The sequence below is a fragment of the Myotis nattereri genome (genome assembly GCF_964212035.1).
Source record: "Myotis nattereri genome assembly, chromosome: 10".
NCBI lineage: Eukaryota > Metazoa > Chordata > Mammalia > Chiroptera > Vespertilionidae > Myotis > Myotis nattereri.
Window position 1 is genome coordinate 70851300 of NC_138085.1, and position 26516 is coordinate 70877815.

The 26516-nt window shown below is 45.9% G+C and overlaps 1 protein-coding gene across 1 annotated transcript in view; it reads left to right on the forward strand.

The window, feature by feature from the left end:
- Nucleotides 1-26516, forward strand: part of LOC308525922 (ALK tyrosine kinase receptor-like) — a gene marked incomplete at both ends in the record, with an annotated part of 170439 nt that overhangs the window by 46405 nt on the left and 97518 nt on the right. The window contains one exon of the mRNA XM_081100794.1: nt 7352-7479. Coding sequence (XP_080956920.1) covers nt 7352-7479 — 128 coding nt within the window. The remainder of the gene's footprint in view (nt 1-7351; nt 7480-26516) is intronic.

The window sequence follows — 26516 nt, forward strand, 5'->3', positions numbered from 1 at the left end:
GAAGGAAGGAAGATTAGAAGCTAGAGAGGGACCAGGGCAATGAACCCAAGACCATTCATTTTCTCTTAGCTCAAAAGCATGAGAAGAATTAGGGAAAACACAGTTTGGGAGCACCTTCTTAGCCCCCACCCTGAGAAGGCCAGGCCGCTTTCCAGATCCCTGTCACTCATACAGTCTCTGGTGAAAACTGAGACTGCTTTCTAGCCTCCCGTGCTAAGGTCTCACCCGAGTCCACCTGTGGCCCAAGCCTGCCCATCCCTGCCTCAAGCCCCCTTTGTTCCTGAAGTTCCTCTCCCGTGGAGCCATAGCCACCCTCAGCCTCAGGGCAGCTCATTGTCAGGAGCCACTGGGAGCCACAGCCTGAATCAACCTGTACCCTCATTCCCATCCAGATCGGATCCTCTCCAGGGCATTTATCCAACTTCTGGGAAATTGTGAAGGGCAAGGGAATAAGAAAGTTAAGGCTTCTTAGATAAAAGACCCCGTGTCACATACCAAGTGTTATTATTACTACAGAAAATTAACTAGCAACAAAGAACACCACACTAAAATTTACATTGATCTGGCTTTTTTCCCCCCTCCCTGCTCCCTCCCATAAAAATGCTTTAAATGCAGGTTGATTTAATGGAAACAATAAAAAATAGTGCTGAATGGTTTATATTTGCTGCAGAATTACTACAAGGTATATTTTAAGGACTTGAAAGTTATGTGTGGGGTTTTTTTCTTTAAGATAAGACCAGGGAGAGAAATGCAATTGCCTTTTTTTTCCTGTATTGATCTAGAGGAGCTCCCACAGGCTCAGTTCCTTGTTTCTAACAAATCTTCACACCTTCACATTCACGTCCAGACACTTGTCAAGAGAGCGTCTTAGCGAAGAGACATGTGAGAGAATATCAGCTGTGTGGCCTGCACCTTAACAGTGTTACACTCGGCAGTAATGATAATCATGTGACTGAGCTCTACGTGGTTGAGCTCTAAACTGGGTGGTTCCCATCATCCTGGTCCTAACCTGTGAGTTTGGCTGTCCTGGCACAGGGGTTAGTCACCAACTGAATGACTTAGCTTTGGTCACTGCCACAGAGCACGAGAATGGGCACGTCATTTAATTTCAGGTCACCAACCATGTTCCCCGGGGCCAGAAGTTGAAACAAAGCCATAGAGAAGTGATGTTTTAACTTCAAGAAGCTTGTAAAGGCAGTTTAAGATCATGTCCATAAAGACTATTGAGCCACACTAACTTGGGTTTAAAACTCAGCTAGAAGCAGAGGATAGGCCTTCAATAAATGTTAACTGTTGTTGAGCATATCATTAGTGCTGTTATTATTGATCTTGCTGCTATTTTTAATATTTACATTGACTTGGTTCACAGCTGACTGCCTTGTAGAGAATAATCTTACATCAGGTGAAACCTCCCCTAGTTAAGCACTCAGATTGTTTCCATGTCTCAGTTATATGATTCCCTGATTCCTTTGTTGGGTTCTAGGTAGATGAACAAGAGCTAATTTGATGGTTCCTTCCCAAGCCCTGCTTCTTTCTTTAAAAAAAGGGGAGGGTTGTAGATGAATGGGGACCCAAGACCTATGTGATAAATCAACTCCCAAGCTTCCTTCAACCCCCAAATTTCCCATCTTTAGGTTCTTCTTAACAGGGAAGTCATCATTGTCATTTGAATAGATGACAGCTAATGATAATGAACTCACATGGACTTTCAGAGTAACTCAGCTTCACTACAATATAAATTTTGGTCAATAATGTCAGAATCTTATCTGATTTAACAGAAATCTGTTTATGCCTTTGCTCTCTCATTCAACATATATTTGTTGAGCATCTGTGATTTATTAGGGACTAGAGACACAAAGATGAATGATCCACCAATCCTGGTTTTAAGGAGGTGGGAGGTGGGTAGGTAAGACACAGGGACCTCCTTCCGATAAAGGCCAGTGGAAAACATTGACTCAGGCCAGACTGGACTGCCTACTCTCTGAGCACACAGCCTGTGGGGCCTCTGCTCATGAGCTCATGCCTTCTGTCTCTCTGCATTGCCCTTTCACCAGTTCCCACTCACTCTTCATTACCCATCTTCCAGGTTCACCTCTCCTCCTCACTCAGCCTGAGACACCATTTGGCCCTCTAGTATGTAGTTCGTAAGCCACCTACTTAGCTCTTCTATGCTGCCATTCACTATAAATTTTGATAAATACTTTTACTCTTTCTCACTAGTCTGTAAGTTCCTGGAATGCAAAGCTAAATCCTAAACCTTTAGGGTCCTCAGAGCACTTCATACTTTACCTAGTGTGTAACAATGCACCGATAAAGACCTGAAAAATGGAGTTCAACAAATTCTAACCAAGATCTAGACACAAGGCATCTTTGCACATGCTATAAGAAGATGCAAATGTAAATAAGAGGCTTTTACTATAAGTGAGATGGGATACTTTGGAGGTTCTGGTCAGAAGGTTGATCTGTTGTTACAGTCTCATCCTAATATGTTTTCTTATATGGGTGTTTCAACATAACTTCTTGGGGCTATGCCTAACATATGAAGATTCATTTAACTAAGTTTTTTTTTGTTTGTTTAAACAAATAAGGTAGCTGCTATTCTTAAATTACAAGTGTCCTTATCACTTTCTCTTACCTACATTCTTTTCCCCCTTGAATCTCATAAGTGAGCTGAGATGCAGATAGTTTCATGGACCCATGTCATTCCATGAAGAAAGTTGTCTTCTGTAAGAATAACTCCTGTTTACTGAGCTCCTAATAAACATGTTCCTTTGCATAAATCCTTCTCACAAACCCTCACAATACAGCAAGCTAGTCCTTATGGCTTCCATCTTTAAAATAAGGAACCCAAAGATCAGAGAAGGTAAATCATTGATCACTTAACTAGTGAATGGTGGAGCCAGAACTGAATCTAGGCCTTGTGGTATTACAACAGCTAAAGCCATCTCAGAAAGGCATTCCATTGACTAGCATGTAGGGTTTGAGGGCTCACTTTTGTGAGCTAGCCCCACATCAACATTGTGCCTATTGGAATGTCATGCAGCCACAAAATAATACACTTTCCTCTATCTTGTCAACTGCCATCTCTGGCCCTCACATGCTGTCAACAGTGCCCCTTCATTCTGGGCTTAAAATAACTCGTGCCTTTGTCCTTTTCAGACGACTGCCAGCCCTTCAGTCTCATCAGCAGACATGCCGGGCATTTCTTCTAAGCATGTAGAGACTAACCTGGTGTGGAATGGTGGGAGCCTTAGAGATTCTTTTTGTTCCCAGGCCAGAGCTTCTTAGGATTGTTTGTTTTGTGTATGCACGTTCTGATATTTATGTCACTGTCTGGCTGGCCTCTCTATCCTCCAAACCCAGACTGGTGATCCCTCTAGCAATGCTGAGTAGACATATCCTTTTCTCTCTCTGTGATTCCAGTGACACGAAAAGCAACTGGATACATACACTGATCCATGGTTTGCAATGCTCTTTGTTCTGCCTCTCTGGGAGCAATAATATACTTGATTTTAACCAAGTGTCTGACCTCGGGCAAGTCTCCATTTCTGCAAGGGGGTAGAAGTGCGTCGCTTTGCAGAAATAAATCTGTGAGTTTTGGGCTAATAACTCTTCTTCCACCTTCTGTAGAATATTATTTGTCCATTGCAGCTTTCGGGGCTTCCATGAAGTGTTTTGTCACCAGGACTCCTGCAATCTGTGAGAGAAGTTAAGGCATCAGAACTTTAAATTCAATGCCCACATTTTGCTAATAAAGAAACTCAATCCCCAGGAGGTGCAGGGACTTACTGCAACCCATGCAAATTCAGGACCAGAATATGCGACTCACCCCCAATTGAGAGGCCTTTTACATACTACTTCCAGCCCCCAGGTCAGAATGGACCTTGACATTCACAAACCATCTCTCCTGCCTTTTTTGATGGGCTCTAATTTATTCATTATAGTGAAGCCACTCAGCAAAAAAAGTGTGGTCAGTGTTATTCCTCAGCAAATTCACACAAAGTTGAAGACACTTTCTCTGGCTAAGAATACAATTGATCCGGAAACATCCACAATTTCAGACTTTCAGAGTAAAGTGCCTTGTTCAAAGTCATCAGACAAATGAAGGACAGAGCCAGAACTGGAAGCAGAAAGCTTCAGAAACACACTGGAAGATAATGGATGGTTACAGGCTATCCATACAGCTTTTCTGGCTTCCTAAAGTCCAGGTGGACTCCCACACTGTCAAATTGATTGATTGAAGCATCATTGCTAAGATGTTCTCAAATCCCCAGCACATGGATATGGCTGCACGTTTGTTTCTAGGTCAGAACAGAGAACTTCCTCCTAAGAACACCAGCTAAAGATGAAAGCAAGACCCTAATGAATGAGTTTTATGAGCACTGGAATATAAGTAAAGAAAATGGAGACAGACAGAAGAGAGAGCTTGGATTTGTTTTTCATGGGGCTTTGGCTCTCTCTTAAACAAATCTGACCCTAGGTATAAGCTTGCCCTCTCCTGGTCCCAACTTCCCTGGTTATAAAATACATGTTTGGCAACTGCTCTGAAAGTTATTAAAGTTGCAGCAGTAAACTATGGGAGGCCAGAGAATTTCAGACAAAAGTTATTGCATCAGTAACTCAGAAACTAATTCCTAAAACTCTTGACACATTTATCCAGAGGGCTAGTGACAATATAGAACTGGAAATCATTGTCAAGGGCCCCTGTGTACCTGGAATTAAAATCCATCATTCCTCGGAGCAGGGAGCGACAATTCTTGGCAGAATCTGAATAGTCACGCCTTTCACCATCACCTTTCCTCAAAAGTAAGTCCCTTTATTTTTCAGAAGAGCAAGAACATTTCTAATTTGTTTGTTTTCATAAGAACCCCTCATCTACATTTTCTTTTCCAATATTTCTTTGACAGCCCCACATTTAAACCAAGAGGCCTCCTTGTCCTTATTCAATTACACTGGTTTTATTTTGGATAGAAAACCTGCTGGGCACAGTAACAGAGAACAAACTTTACAACAGCAATATCCCTTCTACAGCCTCTACTGTGGGGAAACAATACACTTTTATTAAATGGTTGAGGCATTGGCTCCAGTGATCTGAATTAACTACAGAAGAGTATAGAACGGGAACAAAACTACCCTCTTCGCTCAGCAGACTCCCAGTGCATGCTGGGCAACATAGCAGGAACCAGAGACTCAAACTACCATCCTGGAGGCCTGCTGAGGGACCAGTGGTTGCCTCAGGCAACACCTTTGTCAGGGAAAGTCAGCAAAGATGGAAAGACTTCATGGGTTCCAGTGTTGCCACCAAATGGCTGACTCGCTGTTGGAGGACTGACAATATGCCTCCGAGTTTTAGATGTCCGTGCGCCTGGGCCCAGGCTCTGGGAATGTGTCCCAAGGCAGTGGCTACAGAGTAAGTACACAGGGCTGGCTTCAGCGTGGTGTAAAAAGGAAAAATGAGGAGCAGTGCACAAGTCATTAAAAATGCAATCATTGAACTGATCCTGTAATCTATATTTATTGTCTCATAATAATAAAACATGCCGAGACATGCCATTGAGTGGCAAGGTGCAGGCACCGAGCAGGTGCCGTGTGCTCTCATTTATTTAGAATTACAGCTGAAAGGCTGTTCACTGAGGTGTGGACAGTGGTTTATCTCTGAATAATGACTTCTAGGTGACTTTTCTTTATCCACTTTCCTGAATTGTTGGACTTTTAACATTTTTCATAGTAAGCATCACCTTACACTTGTGGGGGAGGATGCTTTAAATGTTTTAAAACAGAAAGCTAGTCTTTCCCTGAATTCCTTAGCATTTGCACTACAATACCTAAGCCCAACCTAGTGGTCAGTCCATATAAAACACTGTGATGAGTTCATGTATAGAGTCCCCTGTTATCTGCAGGTGTATGTTCCAAGTGGATGTCCGAAATCGCGGATAGTACTGAACCTTATATATATTCTGTTTTATCCATGATATGGTTTAATTTATAAATTAGGCACAGTAAGAGATCAACAGCAATAACATAATAAAAATCGAACAATTATAACGATTTGGTGTAATAAAAGTTATCTGAATGGCTTTGGGGCTGTTACTAAGTAAAATAAGGGTGACTTGAGCACAGCACTACGATACCATGACAGTCGGTCTGATAACCTAGATGGCTGCCAAGTGACTAATGGGAGGGCAGTGTATACAGCATGAATACGCTTCACAAAAGGATGATTCACATCCTGGGTGGACAGAGCAGGCCAGTGCGAGATTTCATCAAGCTACTCAGAACAACACACAATTTAAAACTTATGCATTGTTTATTTCTGGAATTTTCCATTTCATATTGGTAACTGTAACTACAGAAAGCAAAACCATGGATAAGGGCAGATTACTGCATACATATAGCAAAACTCATCAATTTATACATTTGAAGCCATCAAATTATACATTTAGTACATGTACTCTTGTATGTCAATTACACCTCAATAAAATTATTTTTTGAAAGGAAAGAAAATATGAACTAGTCCATATAATTTTCATTCTCCACACAAATTGTCAAAATAACTATATATTTCTTTAAGAACCTGAATCATTGTTGGGAAGCAAATTTGATGTTCCAATCAGTGACAGAGGCTGTTCCCAGACGTTAATCGCCTGAGTGAGGTGTGAAAATGTTCATTTAGCAGATTCTCTGTTACCCTACCGTGGCAGTGTCCTTGGTGATAGGTGGATGCAAAGCTTGCTGTTTGACCTGCTTTTGTCTTTTTCTGTTTGCACCTTTTTGCAGAATCCACGTCAATCTTAGGTACTTTTACCCCAAAATACATGCTTCGGTGCACTTTAATTTTCCTGCAGTAAATAAATAGCCCTTGCAAGCTTTCCTTAAGTAACTACATAGCAAACCTGAGGATTCTGAGACTTTGGGATCAGATAAAATTCTGAAAACGAAGCATTCTTTCCAGAGATAATTATAAATAGACAGATAAATGGTTTAAAGGCTGTTCCTTCACTCTGCTGCCAGGTTTTCTCAAGTATATATATCTTTTCCTGTAAGACAAGCTACTGAAATATCTCACAGGTCTGTAACTGCCTAAAGAGAATGTATTGGGGGGGGGGGGACCACCAGTGGCCACAGTGGGTTTAGAAATTGGGTCTCTGAGATAGCTGGACAAGACAGGAACAAATGTCCATGTGCTGCTCTCAGGGCTGCTCTCCTGCAAGCCATGTAGGGCTCCATCTCCTGTTGGCAATGCCCTTGGAGTGTGGGCCCTGACGCCACTGCAGGGCAGTCCCTCTCTGCAGGTTAGGCCTGCTTCTCATCACTGTTTTCTGTGCTTCTCCCTCGCTTTCTATGCCACCAGCTGGACGGTGCTGCAGGGAAGAATTGGGCGCCCAGAGAACCCGTTCCGAGTGGCCCTGGAGTACATCTCAAGTGGAAACCGAAGCTTGTCTGCAGTGGACTTCTTTGCCCTGAAGAACTGCAGTGAAGGTAACTGGGTCTGGCTTGCTCCTTCACTCCTATATAGCATGTTGTCTCAAGTGTGTCAGTAACCGCCACCATGATTAGCTGGGAATGTGCGCGTTTATCTAGAAAAGTCTACAGTGCTTAGGGCTGATTCTGAACATCAAGTGCTTCACAGCCCAGATGGTTGGTTTTCAAAGATCTAATATAACATTATATCTGCCTAACTTAAAACTTCATCGCACAGAATATAGTCTTCATTAGATAACATATTAGCTTCAATTCTCTGGTTGCTGAATGATTTCACCATCTTTCTTAGATTTTTATGATGGAAAATTTCAAATGTACACAAATGAATAGAATAATGCAACGAATCATCAGAAACCCCCCACCCAGTTTCAGTAATTACCCACATTCTGCCAGCTCTTCCAACTCCTCACCCCGCCAACTTGATAATGATTATTATACTTTGTTTTTCCTGAGGCAAAGCTTATATTAAGTATTTTTTAATGATTTGGTTTAAGCTATTATTTAGAAACAACATGGGAAATGGTTATATGTCAAATTTTTCACTTATTTTGTAAAAACCATTGGAGCATGGTCCACTGTGTCATTGAATTCCTTTGGCTTAAGTCCCTGACTGTGAATTTATTTCGAGATGCCATCTCTCTCCTGAAGCATAATTGATTGGGTTGGGTTTTTTTCTGCCTTTTTTTTTTTTTAACCAGGAAACTCTGAACTATATCACCGTAATTCTATCTATGTAGTTTTTTGATGTCTACTTCTCCCTCCCTCTACAGAATTTTTTATTTTGTATTCCTATTTTCAAAATCATATTTTATATGTATCACTTTATTAGCTATTACCTCAATTCTGATTGGTAAGCAGAATGCAATGGATCATAAGTAGACACAGGGTGGGGCAAAAGGAAGTTTACAGCTGTTTGCATGGAAAATAATACAATAATTAATAAACAATAATACACAAATGAACTCTGTGTTTTGCATATCACAACTGTAAACCTTCTTTTGCCCTACCCTGTAGATGAGGTTGATCTTCCCTTGATCTTCAGAAGGCCTCGCTTCATGACTATAAACGTTCTTTGTTGTTTCCACATGCAGAGGGTATAGAGATGGGTACAGGAGAATCTTCAGGAGGAAGTTGATTTCATTACTGCTATTCTCCTGCTGGGTCTTCTCTGCCCAGAGGTACCCTGGGAGGGAGCTCTCACCTGTGCCAAGGAATGTGTGGTCTTAGAAGCCCAAGAATGACATGTGGACAAGAAGGAAACCTGTGGCACTCACAGACCTAAAGTCTTCCAGTGGTTCTCAACCTTCCTAATGCCGTGACCCTTTAATACAGTTCCTCATGTTGTGGTGACCCCCAACCATAAAATTATTTTCGTTGCTACTTCATAACTATAATTTTGCTACTGTTATGAATCGTAATGTAAATATCTGATATGCAGGATGTATTTTCATTGTTCACGACCCACAGGTTGAGAACCGCTGGAGACTGTTCATGAACAACCATGAAGGCCCTTAACATACAGCCGTCTGTTGCATGTAGAGGTCCGGTGTTAAATCTCATGCCTCTTGGAGCTTGTGTGTGAAAGAGACTCCCTTAGGTGGGGAACTGACCTCCCAGCGCCTTGTGCTCTGTCTCTTCACTCATCGCTAGTTTTGCAAGAACTTACAAAGTGTGTACTTTTTTTTTTCTTTAATCAAAACTGGTTTATGTATGGGGGACAGAAAAATCACCATAATGTGATAGATTGAAATTCAGTTCAAGTTGAAAGGGTGGTTAACCTGTGATGTGAGGCAATGTACAGGAAACATGCAGTTTGGGAGTAAGCCAGGAGCTTGCACAAACGTTTCCGCACTCTCGAACTTGGGGATTTGTGAGTGCCTCTGGACATCATCAATCCTCGCAGATGTCAAGGACCTATGTACCGTCCAAAAGAGGCCAAGAGGGAGCTAGTTTACAGGAATGTGACAGGGAGAGGGTATCATTTCCCAGAATTGGCAACCTTATTTGAGCAACATCACGAGAAGGGAATGAGCCTACAAATCTCCAGGCTCAGCACAATTACTCCAGCAAAAAAATTATTTGTACCTTTGATCAAGGATCTCACCGAGTTGTGCACATTTTTTTTCTTCCTTACCCTACAACTCCCTTTCACCTACAAAATTGTTCCTCTATAGTTTATGTTGCATTTGCAGCGAGTCTATTGTAGAGTTTAAAGGACCTGTTTCTTGTCTGCTTCTCTACGCTTATGAAACCAAGAGAGTTGACCTCTCTTACTTTCTCTAATGATCCAGAAAGTGTTTCCTCTGGCAGGACACATTCTTAGCAAAGGGAGAAAAGCAGTCTGCCTCTGGTTCTCTAGGGAAGGTGGATTGGTCAGGAAACTTAGGAAGATCCTAATGGTCCAGCTACCTCCCATCAGAGGCTCCAGGTCCAAGAACAGATGGGCTCCATGGGGAAGCAGATGTTCTCTGCACTCCTTCTCTGGCTTGGACTCTTGTGGTCACCAAGGGGTGTGAAGGGGTCAGTGTGGATGTGTAAGGCATTTCTATTTTAGAACAGTTTACTTCTTACCAGAGTTATTTATGTGCTTCACTCAATAGATGCTAAGTTCCTGGAATCAAAGACTGTGTCTTCTTTTTTAATCTCTGCACTCAAACTACTAAAAACTACCAGTTCTTTTCTCCTGGTCTGCACTTAGGGAAGATATTCCTGTTACAGGGTAGGAGAGAGATTGAGGCTTTGGAATAAGACAGAATGAGGGTGGAATCCCAGCTCCATCACTGACCACCCTCTTGAGCTTAGAAGAGTTTTTTAAAGTCTATGAGTTTCAATTTTTTCATCAGTAGATGGGGCTAATAATACATAATTATAGGTTTGTTGGGGAATTGAAACTGATATTGTGTGTAGAACCCCTGGCACAGAGCTTGATACAATCAATACTGTTGCCCTCTCTGTCCTGTGGCCCTGACTGAGCTGAATGCCCTCACTCTGGAACCAGGGATGACTAATCCTGCACAACTACCCAGGTGTGCTTGCAGGCTCACTCCCACATCTCACTTTCTGTCTGGGCTCTGTCCGAGCCGATGGGCCAGGGAAAGGTTACCACCTTCCCAACAGAGCCTAACAGCCCGGATCCACTTTCTGACTTTGAAGGCAGCTGCAGAGTTCTCTTCCCTACTCCCTACAATCTATGCTTTTATCTCTAATAAAGTCATTTTTCTTTTGTGGCAGGGTACACAAAATTCATTATGTAATGAAAAGGAATAGGACTGTTTAATCCTGTGGGGATGGTTGGAGGCCAGGGAAGAGCCTAGAAGTCCTTCAACCTGCTTACCACGGGGCCTTCCTCAGGCTGAGCTCAGGGTCTAACACAGCAGGGCCATAGCTGGTGGAACAAGGAAAGGATTTTGCTAGTCCCTCCTTTTTCTGCTAATGTTACTGCTGGTGGCAGAGAGTCTCTAATTTTGGGAGGGCTTATTCATAATCACTAATAAAGCCAATAAAAAAGTGCTTAGGAACAATAATGATTGCTTGGGCAACTATTTTAAATATCTGGCCACTGGAAATCACCCAGAAATGGGGGGCAGACACCAAGGTTTTTAAATATAAATAAATAAGGACCTAGTGTGCTGAGGTCATTGTACTCCCACGAGAAAATTACTTTCAAATTACAACTACATAAAAGAAATAATTGAAAAGATTAATCACACTGAAATAATTGGTCTATTTTACAAGTAATTTGGAGCAATATTCAGTCATTGACATCAATGTCTAATGGTAAAATAGTAATGAATTTCATTCTCTCTAATGTATTTATTTTATTAATGGTGCTAAATGGTGTTGTTACTGCTTATAAATATTTCATAACTTTTAATTCATCAAATGTTCAAATAATTTCTAAAAGCATTTATTAGCTTTAAGTAACTCTTAGTATTCAATATGCGATTGACACACTGCAGGGTAATTTTAAAAATTATTGTTTTGGGTAATGGGAGTCTCTTTGAATGTAGAAGATTAAACCCCAGTTATTAATAAGACCAGAACTCTCGCTGGTGATAAATGAGGGGCTTGGTGAAACTGTGTTCCCTCTGTAGATCTCTAAGGCCCCTCTTACAACCATTCCGTCAAATCTATGGCTATGAGAAGAGCAAGGTGGACCAAGATAAATTCTTTCCATAGATGATAAGAGACATGTCAGTTTAGACATTGGTTTCAGTCCACTACCTCTCCCACACCCTCTTCATGTTTCTGAAGCTGATGGCAGAATTCATACATCCCAACCTCACCTCCTGTCTCTGTGTCTGTCATTCTTTGATGGAGGCCTTAATGAGTGAAATGGGCAAAAAGATGCAGCAGATGGACAGTGGAAGGAGAACAGGATTTTTGTAAGAAAAGCATGGGTTTAAATCCTACCTCAGTTGCTTTCGTGCTACGTGTCCATTACATCCTATAGTATTAAATAATTCATGGATGAAATGAAGACAGTGGTACCCATCCTGGTCCGTGTGAGTTAAGTGTGATAGTGTGACATGGGGTCTGCATCCTAGTGGGAAATCAGCCAGGGTTAGTTCTGCCCCTTCTTGAGTCACCCAGTGGCTTTGTGACTTAACTGACCATGGTTCAAGCAGTTGATATGAGTCATCAAGAAACACTGAGTTAGCAGTAAATTGCTCAACTCAGGAGGCTTGGTGAGGCTTAAGGATGTTTGCTGGAGGAGGGAAGGAAAGTCTGCTGTCCGTGCTCTGCCCCACAGGTCTGAGACCAGGCTGCCTCCAACACTTCAGCCACACAGGAATTGGCCAAAGGCATTGGCTGTGGGCAAGTTAAGAGGGGCCAGGATCCAACCAGTGGGTTAGGATCAAGTGGGGCCAGTGATTCTTAGACCTTGAGGATAAGTAGTGGTGTTCTGGGAATGTGAAAACCCAGAGTCCACAGAGCTTTGGTTTTACCGGAAGATTGGAGTGGAGGGACATTTTTATATGAAAACCAGCATGGCTATATATTGCACTTTAATGCAAACTACACACAAATTTTAAGATAAAGTGTGGGCTTTAAAGACACTGTCTGCTCATAGTGATCCACAGATTCTGGGAGGTGACTTCACCCCTCTCTGCCATTTGGGACACATCAAAGGAGATGCTGGGGAAGCACCGCTCCAGGAAGACAGAGGGACATGGGTGAGGGAAGGAGCCAGGCCTGGGAGCGCCTGCCAGGAAGCTGAGCCAGAGGACAGGTATCCTCTCACTGCAAGTGACAGGTGAGTGGATGGTAGGCAGAGTCCCAAAGTGACACCAGAGACCAGCATTGGGGCTTAACCCACCAAATCAGGCAGAGAAGGGTTCAGTTCCTAAAACTGAGGTCAAGGTTAGGGTCAGACTAAGCAAATATTAGATTTTAAAGTCCCCTGTGCGTTGGCCTACAGCTTCTTAAATTTTCCTGAGGACAGAATTGATCTCAGAGTTGGTTTGGTTTGGTTTTCCTATTTTGTTTTGTTTTGCTTGAAGAGAGACACCAGGAGCTCTAACTGGTTTGGCTCAGTGGATAGAGCGTCGGCCTGCAGACTCAAGGGTCCCAGGTGTGATTCCAGTCAAGGATGTGTACCTTGGTTGCGGGCATATACCCAGTAGGAGGTGTGCAGGAGGCAGCTGATCAATGTTTCTCTCATCGATGTTTCTAACTCTCTATTCCTCTCCCTTCCTCTCTGTAAAAATCAATAAAATATATTTTTTTTTTAAAAAAAGAGAGATATCAGGAGAGGTACTAAACTTGTATCTGAAGAGCTGGGAGACATTTTAGTTCTGCTCTGCCCAGACCCCTGGACAGACCTCCCCACATCTGGAGCTGTGGGACCCAAACACCGACATCCTCCAGAGTGGAGGGCCAAGCACAAGGGCTGAGGAAGCTGCTTGCTGGCTGATGGCATAGGCTGGGAGGATGGGATACAATGCTTTTTTCCCCTTTACTAATGGTTATTTTGAAGTTAGGGGCATTATTTGCCTTCAACTTATGCTGCAAACACGGTTTTGTGGACCTTTAGTTTGCCTTCCCAGCTGTGATGTGTTGGGGAGGCAACACTGGGAGGCAGTTGCAGGGCACCTGCCCAGAAGGCCCTGAAATCACAGCTTGGAAACCACAGGGCAATTGCTCGGTGATCCCTCCTTCCCTCCACCCAACATTCTGGGATTCTCTGTGTAGCATTTGGGTAGGTGTACAGTCTTTTGGATGTTGCTGCTTCTGCTATTTCATTTAGCTCTTAGCCAGCATTTTGTGTCTATAAAATGCTTAACAAACATTGACTAATTATCCCTCATTAATCATTCATACAACTGGTAGACCAGGGTCTTATCATTTCCTTCAAGAACAGGCATGTAATATCCTGTCTGAATCCCAAGTCACGCGTAGGGGGGGTGATGGGGCTATCATGGCAGCACTGGGATCCTCCCCAGCTCACAGGGGGCCTGGGCCGGAAGGTGGGCATGGGCTCCATGAGGCTACCTCCTCACTAGGATGCCTTTTTGCTCTAATGAACAGGAAGGACGAGCCACATCGCGGGCCAATGGCAGCTGAGAGGCAATAAGCTTTAATTAGAGGCTTCTTCCTGGAAATTCACATGAACATAATAGTCTGTTGTCTTAAAAGGCCCAGAGAGGTTGAATGCCTCAACTTTCTTTTGCTTTTATAAGCTGATCCTTTCAGTCATCTATGAAATCTGAATATAATGAAAACATTGGCTCTAATCAGCTCACCAATGCTGAGGCAGCCTCTGTGGAGGTGAATGGTTCAGAAGCCCACAGCAGGGCAGGTGAACAAGTTGTCCCAGGTGGGAACAGCAGTAGGTCACTCCAGAGAGGGTCACTTTGGTTGGGAGGCCTGGGACTCATTCCCTACACTCCACTCCCCAAGATCAAGGAGACTGTGAGGAGCCTAAAGCCTCTGCCTGTGGATTTGGGCTCTGAGTGTATAAAGCTGGGGGGAGACATTCCTAGGATTACATTATTTGGATTAGAACAGAAAGCAGAAAATTATAAGGAGAGATGGTCTCTATTTGCATTTTATCGTACCGTCTCTCTTTGTTGCTAGTGCACAGACACAAACTCTTACGTGCTGGCTTTCACATGCTCTCTCCCTAATATGTATGCATACTAACGTTAGAGGGCTATCCTCCGTTCACTGCCATCTTCCCCCTAGCATGGCCCCTTTGTCCATTTCTCTCTCCACCCCAACCTGTGGCTGTATGTAATGCCAAAGCGTTGACTCAATTCACAGAGTGATAGCAGTCATTTATGCTGTGTGGTAAATAAATAAAGGCATACCCATCATTTCCCTTCTCAAATGTTTGTGACCAGCCTCTCATGACCAGCCTCTCCCTACATCGCAGCATGAGAGTGTCTCCAGTGTTGAGTCTCAGTGTCTTCCTGGCAGGGGCCCAGAGGTGGCCTAGATGGTGTGGGCAGACCTGCGGAGGACTTGTGGATGGAGTGGGAGCGATATGTATGGACTAGATGACCTGCAGACAGGACTCACAGGGTTTGCCTGATGACCAGACACCAAGAGGGAGTGGTTCTGCAGAGGCCAGAATGGATAGCTCTTATCAGGTGGCACAGAAGCCTCCCATGTTTCTCACCCCCAAGAGGAATGGGAAGGAGAACGGAAAGGAAAGAATTCTGAACCATCAGATTCTGGTTGGGAAGATTTAAAATTAGTAATTCTTCATCATTCTGCTTATAGCCCATAATAATGAGGATTATGAGATTGGGTGGCATATTTAAGAACTTAATTTTGTGCTGTCTATCCACAAACTCTTGGCTGCCCCCTCTACTAGCCTGATCTATTGAAGAGCCCAGAGCTCACCCAGGGACGCATGTCATTTTGCTGCAAGTCCCCTCAATCTTTCTGGTCTTTCCCTCCTTCCCCCATCCCACCAGGCCAAGCCCCCCATAGGAAATGCACAGACCTCACTCTCCTAACAGGGCTCCTCACAGGCTCACCTTCTCTAATCATCTAACCACTGCCCTGAGCCCCAGCTCTCCACCGTCCATATTCTGAGGAAGAGAGTGGCAGGGATGCCTGAGTAGGGCTTCAGTTTCTTTGACAATGAAAACTAGGACACATGTAAAGATGATGGTTGGCTCTTTCCTCAAGGACAGTGTGTCCCTCAGAGAGAACTGGCAGGATTTCTGTCAGCACAGTTTCCTCTTAGTGCAAACGTGTTAGGGCTCCCAGCTTTCCTGAGCATGGACATGAAGCCCGTGGCGAGCTGAACTCCTTAGCTGGCCCTTCTCCATCTCAAGCCCTGCCCTCATCTCAGAGATGCCTCCATGCTTCTAGTCCAGCCGTGGGCAAACTACGGCCCGCAGGCCGGATCCGGCCCGTTTGAAATGAATAAAACTAAAAAAAAAAAAAAGACCGTACCCTTTTATGTAATGATGTTTACTTTGAATTTATATTAGTTCACACAAACACTCCATCCATGCTTTTGTTCCGGCCCTCCGGTCCAGTTTAAGAACCCATTGTGGCCCTCAAGTCAAAAAGTTTGCCCACCCCTGTTCTAGCTGCACCATTTCCTTTCCCAGGAGGCCATGGGGAGACATTCCTGAAACCAAAGCCTGTCAGCCCTCCTGGGTATTATTGTTACCCAAGCTGGGCATTTTTTTCCTGGTCTGTGATGGAAGTTGGGAAGCTATCTGAGACATATGTATATGGAGAGAAAGCCTCCCTTTAATCAGTCTGTGATCATGAAAGTCTCCAGTTCAATGTAGAACACTAACTCAGTAATGTTTAGATTTTTCCCATTTTGATTCTCTTTATAGCCCATAATAATGAGGGATTATGAGATTGGGTGACATATTTAAGAACTTAGACTTATTTCAGTGGCACCATTAGAGTTTCATAATATCACTCCCAAAATGAGAGGAAGAGGAAGAAGAAGGTCCCATATATAAGAGAGTCCCAAATCTTGCCAGAGTTACCTCAGTTTCCAGCTAAAGTATTATAGTCTCCTGATGCTCTTCACAAAGAGATTGCAACTGGTGTCCACCATACCCTTCTTAATAACTTTTCTGAAGAGATGCCTGAGTCTGAGTTGTTGACTCCGATTGTACCAGCTTTCCAAGAATCCTGCTTTCAGAGGTGGAAATGATGAAGAATTATTAACTTTAATTATTTTAAATGTGTCCTTCACTGAGGTCCCTGGACTTGTGTACAAAGATGAAAAGACCCCATTCCCTCAGAAAAATATAGACTGAGTAACCTGTATGTAGGCCAAGCCAACTACAATCTAGACAACCATGTAGAACTGCATCTTAGATCCAGAGGTGGTGGTAGTCCATGAGCTCATAGACCTAGAATACACATCCTGGTAGAGGTGACCGATTCATGAGGGTGTGAGTCAAGGCCAGATGACTTCCACCTTCACTTTCAAGTCAAGAGCCCAACCTCTTTGGGGCTTAGTGGTGTGAGCTCAAAGAGGCACCCCTTGGTGGAAAAGGCCACGCCTCCAGTTGCCTGGATATGTTCTTTTCTAAGAAACAGCCCAGCAGCAATGGATGAAGGCCCCCCAGGAAGAAGAAAGCCAGAGTGTGCTGTGTACTCCCAGAGGAGAGGCATTCCTGTGAGCCACTGACTTGTTAGTAGCACACCAGGCTCTGCCTGGGAAGAGAGCCCTGCAGCCCCACGCTCTGAGAAAAACATTCTAGACAGCCAGTGTGAAAGAGAAACTGAGGCTAACCCACTTCTACTGGGGACCTGGGCGAGAAGAAGAGGCGGGTGCAAAAGAAACAGAAGGGAAGGGAAGGGAAAGGAAGTGGGAGAAGAGGGTTTTGTTTGCTTGGGGGGGAGGGAGTTTCATCTCCTGTTTGCTGGCACTGTGGTAGGTAGGTCCTAGACAATATAAATACGAAGGAAACTAAGCTAAGTCTCCTGGTCTTAAAGCGCTAAGTCTAGTGAGTAAGACAGACATGGAAGGCGGTGATTACAGCACAGTGCGGCGAATACAGGTAAAGGTGTTTCACAGCACTGTGGAAATATGGAAGTATTTCCTGAGTAAAGGAAGATCATTCTGCAAAGCTATCGAGAGGGCGCTGCATAATAGAAGAACACAGAAATTCTCTCATCTCATGAGACCATCCAGTTCCATGAGGCCTCCTAACACTCCTTCCTTCTCCCAGTAGAATTGACCCATTCCCTTTGCTGTGTACACACCCCTCCTATTAGTCTTTCCACACCTCATCGCACATCAGACACTCGCCTCCTTGCATTCAAGGATCGGTCATGTTTTATTCAAATTTTATTCATGTTTAGCACCACAACTTACCCATCTTTAGCATATAGAATTGTGATGTACAATATTGTGTGTCAGATGATTGGGTGCTAATAAGTGTTTATTGGAAGGCAGGGAGAGAGAGAGGGAGGGAGTGAGAGAGGGAGGGAGGGAAAGAAATAAGGAAGGAAGGAAAGGGGGAAAGGAAGGAAAAAGGGAGGCAAGGAAGGGGATAAGGAAAGAAAGAAGAGGGGACATGAATTTCTTAAACCTCCAGCACGTATTTCCATAACCTCCTGTCATTCTGCATTGGCCTCCTTCCAATAGCTCCTTCTCCAGGAGTCTCCCCCCCCCCCCCATTCTCTTCTAATTCTTCTCCTCCCCATCCATCCCTCCCTCTCCCCTTTCATCCTTTCCTTCATCATTTTATTCTCTAATTTCCCATTACTTTAGTGGGGTCAGAGGTCTGATATGGATCATGAAAAACAATGAAGTGAGGAAAGAATGAGCCAAATATAATTTTTTTCAATGGCAACCTGTCTTCGTAGCTTAGATCAACGAGGAGCAAAGAAGAACCGGGCCCCGTGCCTTCACAACCTCACTCTTTGGGGTTGGTGGCCGTGGACAGGGCATAGTCTCCGAGGATTGTGTGGCCAATCTGTTTTAAGACTTTCCAGCCCAAAGCAAGAGTCATGGAGACCTCCTGCTCTGCTCATAAGGACACCACATGGTGCCATCCAACTGCAGACCCCAGAGGAATCACCTAGCCTAGTCTCCTCACATTACAGCTTAGGAAACCCAGGCACCAGTGAAATTCAATGACTTACCCAAGGTCACACCAAAAGTCACAGCTGAGCCCAGTCCAGAACCCCGGTCTCCTGACCACTAGTCCAATGTTTTTCTCGCTGTAATGCATTGCCTCTCACTCCGGTGATACATTTCCTGCGTGCCAGGATTGATGCGGCCTACGCGCGCACGCACACACACAGGGAGTCATTCTTCCTGCCGAGAAATGCATCCAGTTATGGGGAGGAAGGTGACAGCTGTTTAATGGCAGCTCTGTGGGATGGTTCTGGACTTGGAATGTGGAGTATTATCTCCCGCTAATGCGTTAGAGGAGACACAGGGAAACAGAATGCAATTATCCAAATGGCTGTTTTTCCCGGATACTGAAACGAATTCTCCCGCCCTGGTGAATAATGCTGAGGGGTCTTTAACAATCAGTTTATGCCCCGTCTGAAAGCTGTCACCACTCCTGATAGCATGGGGACCAGTTTTGCCAATCAGGGGTATCGATTTAAGACTGCCTGCGAGATCAGCCTGCAGGTCCATCAGTTTCCTGAGGCTCTGGAGAGTCTCCCCAACAAGGAGCATCCGGGGAGACTGCTGCTCAGCCCTGACAGCATGGCCTCCGGGAGCCTCCCTCCCTATATGGCCATCCTTCTCCACTTCTCTTTGTCTTTCTGCGCTCCTGGCAGCCTGTTGGTTCCAGGCCCAGTGACAGGGGTGCACAGGGAGTGGATTTAGAAGAACACTATTCTTAGAAAAACCCAGAGTAAGTGGGCTTCCTACCACCCTCTTTAAGCAAACCTCATGTACAAGCACCTATACTATAGAGCACATAAATTAAGTATAATTAATTCATCTCATCCACCTAGAAATGACTTCTCTAAATGTCTGCAGGCTTTTATTTTCGCCACCATTATGGTGCTTACGTTTTACCGCAGTTCCTAGCTATTTGTGCTCCTGTCACATCTGCCCTAAGATTGCTAGTCTTTGGGGATAAGAATCAATGAATCACCTCTGTATTTCCGCAGCACCTGACGCCCACCACAGAATCATATACAGGGGAAGATGCCCAAAGAGCAGAATCTTAACATGAAGTAACTGACAAAAACACATTTAGTACAGGGCTTTTGGAAAAGGTATCCATTGTGTGCAGGGGTGAGCCTTTTGTAAGAAGCCCTGGGTAATGTGTGCCCTTTGTACTTCCTGCTGCCCAAAGGCCAGCGGCTACGCAGGGGCTAGAACCCTGATGGGAGACGACTGGCTAGCCAAGGTCAAGACAGCATGCAAACTCTGCACCTGGGGCCCAGAAGGCTTGCTCTTGGCTATGCAGACCCTTTCCCATCAGGAAGGGTTCGTGGACTGCAGAGAGCCAAGGTCATCTGAACTAAGCCGGGAAAGCCACAACTCATGGCTTCAAATCTGGCCAGTTTTCAGACCGTGGGTACTGAGTGCCCTGGATATAAGAAAGGTGTTGAAATGCACATCTTCTTCCTCACATGGATGAGGAAGCATTTGGACAAAGTCTGCAAAGACATGGGCACCACCCAAGGGCCACGCTGCACGAACTCTGTGTTAGGTAAAGTTCTCTCTGAGATGGAAAAGGAGGTGAGAAGGCAGTGAGACCACCCAACCAGCCCTCCGCTCAGGATGTTTTCAGTCTGGGGATGAGCCGGGTGTCGCTGGCTGCCTTCTGGGAGGTGAGCTGGCTGGCACAGCTCACTAATGATCCACTGAGAGCTTCTATGAATTGAGTCTCTGGAAGTCCAACTAGAGTGTGTATTGATCCCGAAGTCACCCTCAGGTGGAACAGCCATAAATTACCAGTCAGCTTTTATTACGTGAGCGACTTTCACATTCTAAGAGTTTGACTTTCTCCCTTTTATTATCCTAATGAAATACCATGACTTGACCTAACTCACCACAAGAAAGCGCCCAGGGAAAAGGGAGGAGAATTTCTGGGCTAATTGCCTACGTTCCTCACTGAGAGGGAGCTCACCTGCCAGGAACCCTGCTGTTTGGAACAATCTGGCAGCTGAATGGCATAGCGCCGGTGAAATTCGAGGGGTGAAGCCTGGAATTAGGGTGCAGAGGAGCACGGGGCCAGCCCAAACAGTCCCTTCTTCATGGGATGGGAACCGGACACAGAACAAACCCTGATTTGCTGATCCAGGGAGACACCAGTCCCAGTTAATATACGTACAGATAACCACAGGGGAAGGGCTCCTTTTAAATTCTGTGTGGGTCATCCATGCTCCCACATATACCTAGGATATTCCTCATTGTTTATCCCTTAGTTGAAAAAGACCTATGCCAGAACCATTTGTTTATCAGTCCCCCAACATTTATTAATTGTCTGTGAGTGCACACAGTGGGGAATTGCTGGTCCTCACAGAGCTTGTCTGGTAGAAAAGGAGAACGTGTGACAACTAATTACAATGGAGCGAAGCATCACTGAGGGGCAAGATCAGGGAAGTGAACAAGCAGGTGATTCCAAGTGGGAGATGGCACCGGCGCCGCCTCTCAGCCTCATGCAGTTTATTTTGTGGAGATGAAGCTGAGAAGCTGCACAGAAAGGTGGGTACCCACGGGCAGAGTAAATCCACATTCGAGTGGAACTAGTGAACAATCAGCTTGCCTGACGCTTGAGCAAACTCAAGATTGAAACAGTTCCCCTGGAGCCCTGGGAAGAATTTGCTGTCAGCCCGATTGCTTCCTGGGGGCCGTCTACTGGAGACTTTTCTTCTTACGTGGAGACAAACAAGACCAAGAGCCCTAAACAGGAGCAGGCTGACTCCCCAACATTCTGCATGAGACTCAACTACTTACTGAGTTGGGTGTTTTCTTTATTTTTCACCTTAGACCAGAACATTTATTAAAAATTATAGAACTTGATCAGTCCTATCCATCACCAGAGATTTAAATCCTATCTAATAAAAAGGGAATATGTTAATTGACCCTCATGCCGTCGCAAAGATGGAGTGACCACAGCCAATAAGGAGGGAATATGCTAATTGACTGCCCTGCCCTCAAAGATGGCGACGCCCAAGCCAATAAGGAGGGAATATGCTAATTGACTGCCCCGCCCTCAAAGATGGTGGTGTCCATAGCCAATAAGGAGGGAATATGCTAATTGACTGCCATGCCCTCAAAGATGGCGGCACCCACAGTCACCAGATAGTGGCACCCAGTCCCCTCAGCCCCGCTGGGGCGGCAGGCACGCGGCAAAGCCGGGCTCGCCTCCAGGCGGGCCCGGCCTTGCCACGTGCCTGCCTCTGGAGTCCCTCGGTCCCATCATCCCCCCAGCTGCCCAGGGCCGGCCCGAGGTGCAGGCAAGCCTCGGATGGTGGCTGCCCAGCCCCCCAGGGTCGCCTGAGGCTCAGGTAACCAGGGCTGGCCGAGGCTTGTGCTGCCAGCAGTGGCAGCAGCAGAAGTGTGATGGGGCATCGCCTTCCCCTGATCGCCAGGTCGCCTCCCACCCCTGAGGGCTCCCAGACTGTGAGAGGGGGCAGGCCGGACTGAGGGACCCTCCCCCCACCCCCCCCCCCCACCCCCCGCCTTCCCCCTGGGCCTCTAGTTTTCAAATAAATAAGATAAAATATCTTATGAGGACATTATTGCTTATTTCAAAGAATAGCGCCTATCTCAGAACAGTTATTCTTTTCTTTTGCAACATTTGTGGGTTTCCTTGTATAAATAGTTCATGAGGTAACAAAAACTTCAGAGGTACCTGGCAAACTACGTGTCATATTGGTTAGGAACTCTGGCTCTGGAGTCGATGTTCTAGGCTCAGGTCTCCATTAGGCAGTTTACCAGCAGTCTGAACTTGGCCATCCTTTGCTACTCTTCATCTCAACTTATCTGTAAAATAGTGATAATAGTGTCTATCTCATAGAGATGTCATGTGGAGTAAATAAGAGATTGTATATTTTGTGTTTATCATAGTGATTGGTACATAGGAAGATTTGATAACTAGTAATGGCTCTTTTTAAGGGCCTGGGAAGGGCCAAGCCACTAGGATGCGATTAAGCATTTCAGAAATGGAGGCAAGAGTTTCTGAGATACACTCTTGACCACCATATACAAGAAGAAAACTCTTTCCACCCACCCCAACAGGAAGGCCTTGCTAAGGTAGCCTGCAGATTCTAAAGGGGATGGCTAACATGAAAACATACCAGGTCAAATCCCAGCTGAAGCTTGGCACTTGACATGAGAGACTTTGGACATCCCAAATGCCAGGGAGGCCAGCGGTGTCACAGCACTCACCTGTGACCTGGAGGGCAGAACGTGAGTGAATCTGGCCATGGTATGACCCTAAATAATGCAGGCGTTGTCCAGGAACGTTTGCCAAGACTGCTGTGACATCAAATACTAGTATACGTGGCCTTCCCTAGAAGATAGAAGCAATGTCACATACTGTGTGGAAGAAGAGACCGCTCTCCCTGGGAGAGTCCCAGAAGCCTTGGATGTAGCACAGTGTGAGTGGGGCCTTGCCGGTGAAACTTGACAGAGCAAGAAAAGGTGATCCTAGAGCAGAGACAGTGGGGACGGTGGTGAGGAGGGGATATGGACACAGCACTAACTAACACAGCAGCGCCACCATCAGTCAGTGCTGACCCACATCCAGGTCTGGCCAGGAACCAAAGTGCACTAAGTACTCTAGATGAGGTATCTCACACTCCTCAGCATAACCCATACAGTAGCTCATTATCCCAGTTTTAGATGAGAGAACCTAAGAAGCAGGGGCTTTCATTAGAACTAAAGTGTAAAAACGAAGTTGAGAGCCCGGGCCTGGTTGCATCTTTTCATTCAATTGGATGGAGAAAAAGCCTGGGGCTTGCTTAGCAAACCGTGAGTGATGTGGGGTGGCTAAAGGTCCAGAGGGTGGCATTGGGACTTTTTGAGGAAAGTTAGACTGTCCAGAGTGGGTTACAAATGGTGGGAAGGCTTCAGGCACTGAGGTCTCAGCTCATACCCAGGCATTCTTCACCCTTGGCTGACCTTCTCCGCCCCAGGCAGCCCGGCGTGAACAGCACCAGCAGCCACCTGGGAGCCCATGCTGTGTGTGGGCCCAGATGGTGCGCTTGATTGTCTTTCTCTCTTTAGATGTCATCTTCAGCATAGTTGAGTGATTCTTCCACCAAGGTGCATCTGCTCAGCCTCCCATCCCAAAACCAGACAGAAGGGGTGGAGTGCGTTTAGGGTTTGTGAAGTTTACTTATCATTTCTTGATTCAGCCAACTCTGAGTGAGTAGCTTCTGATAAATCTCAGGACAGAGGCAGCCAGGTGCAGAGGGTGGAAGGGAATATTTATGTCTCACAATTAATACTTTAGTGAAAATGTTAGTTGATTTTCTAACATATTTTACCTGGGAATTTTCTCCCTAATGAAATGAGAAGTGGAAAAGCAATACAGCATAGAAGTAAGAGTGTGGGTTAAGAGTCAGATTGCCCAAATTCAAATCCTGGTGCCACCCTTATTAGCTTGTGATGAGAAGGAGTTACCTGACCTCTCTGAGCCTCATTTCCTCAACTGCAAGAAGGCAGTTAATTATACTACCTTCTCTCAGGGTCATAAGAAGAGAAACTGAGTCGATACTTGTGCCTCAGCGTAGAACCGGGCACATGTTCAGTGCTCAGGAAAGGTTGGCTGCTGTTATTCTGTGGAACAGGCAGAAGCCTGGCTGCCCAGGTTGCATTGTGACTGAGGGGCCTGCAATTCCACCCCTTCAGCCTCTACCCACACTCCCATGCAGGCTCTCGAGGTACCTCTGGGGTTCCTGGGCAGTGGCGATCCAGCAGATGTTTAACAGGCTCTCCAGAAAGGTAGAGAGGGAGCCCTGGTTTCCCCATTTGCTGGTCTCTGCCTTGTGAACACTCCCAACAATGACATTTTAAGCTACCACCCTGAGGTCACTGCACACAGGAAGAGATGCAGGCACGTGACTGGCTTCAGCACACCAGTGGCCCTGGATCCCAGAACCAGGGACATCCCTCCCAGCCCTGGCTTTGTATGTCCTACCTCAGGGTAGCCCACACTTTGGAGGCAGGCCCTCCACTCCTGCTGGCAGGCAAGCATCAGGGAACAGCAGAGTTCCGAGCAACAACAGAGTTTGGAGAATTCGGGGTCTTGGTTTTATGCCTAATCCAGAAGGTGATGTGTCTGACAGTTCAGTGACTCTTAATTAGATGAGACTGAATGAACAGAACTGCTTCCTGTGGCCACAAGGCTTTCCCTCCGAGCGCAGCCGCTGCATTACTGCCGGGCCCACTGGGCATCTGCCGCAGCTAAGGGACAGGGATGTGGTATAGTGGTTCGTATGGCAGAGTGTGTGTGTGGGGGAGGGAGCACAGGCCAGGATGGGCTGAGATCCTTGGATTTACAAACTCAGCAGTTACCCTGGTGGTAGACGGTAATGGAGAACAAGAAGATCATGTAGGAAAGCTCTGGACTGGGAACGAAGGGGCCTGGGTTTTAGGCCCAGAACTGAGGCTTTGTTTCTTCTTCTGAAAATAGAATCATGATGCTGACCGTGCCTTTTACATAGGAATAGTGTAGGATCAAGTGAAATAATACCTGTGATCGCTCTATCCAGGAGGAGAGAAGTGGCAGAACGCCCACAGGTTGGCCAAAGAACTCTGAAACAAGTCAGCTGCTAGGGCAGGTGTCAGACACCCACTCGTGTCACCACCAAGAAAAGTGGGAGCATGGTGAGGGTCTCCATGGCCTGGGACTGGACCCAGAAAGCTGCAGGTGCCTCCTCTGTCCCTGTGTGTGGGAGCAGACAGCCTCTGAGAGTTAGCTTTCTCTATGTCTGAAATAGACACAGTGAGAAGAAAGGGTGAAGAACAAGAGGAAGAGTTAGTGCGGTGTCCCTCACGGCCCTGCTCCGGAAAGGCTACTCCGCTCTTCCTGCTCAGATGACAGCTGCCCCTGCCCCAGATCCACACCGGGACCTTTCTGCAGACCCCTCACTGACAGCACTGCCTCAGCTTTGAATTCTGAAGAAAGACGCCTGACTGGCCCAGCTGGGCCTTTCGAGCAAGGCCACACAACTCCTGGGTTTTATCAGCTTTTTATTCAATAATGAAAGGAGAGCCCACCAGCCAGGGCACCGGCTGCACCGGTGTCTGCATTGAAGGGTTGAAGACAGCCCAGTGCACTGGACCCCTGCCTCCTGGATGTGGAGTTGTTTTGTGTCTAAATGAACCTCTCTCTTCAGCTGCCACCCCCTACCCTGGTCAGTGCTGTGCCAATTGCCTCTGCATAATGCGCGATGATCTCCCCACTGTGATTCCTAATGGACTGTTAAGCCAGTGTTGCCCGTGAATCTCAGTCTACAGGCAGCACAGTCACCAACAAATAGTTTGAAATGACTTTCCCTGGATGAGGCCACCAACAAAGAGAGGCCAAAACCCAGGCCAAGACCTACTGTCAAGACATCAGTCAGAATGAGGGCAAGAATGGAAGGACAGGCTGTGCCCCAGGCCAGGGAAACCACTGCTTCCTGGTAACTAGGACCCAGCATCTCCCACAAAAGAAAGCCGACTCCACTGCCCCCTCCAAGCCAGTAGAGATGGCAGTCACCGCCCCTGTCATCAGGGGCCCTGAGAGTAGCGGAGCCAACATTCATCAGGCTTCGCCCAGTCGGGCTGCACTGAGAGGTGCATGGCCACGGCTCATTTGCTCTTCACAAAGTCCTGATAAAGAAGGTTCTTACTACCCCCACCGCACACAGGGAAACTGAGTCTCAATGAGGGGAAGCCACTTGCCTACGCTTACAAGTGAGCATGTGATGGACAGTCCAACTCTGTCAGCCTGGCTTCAGGGCTCAGCTCGTACCTCTGAGGAGTTCCTAGTGAATTTGGGCCCCTTTCATGAAGCATCTCAGTGAACACTGTTAACATGAAGAGAGCGTTGAATTGGGGTCTGTCCTGACAGAGGGAGCTGCACATAGAGGAACGCGGGCTGCCTTCAGATCTGCCTCGT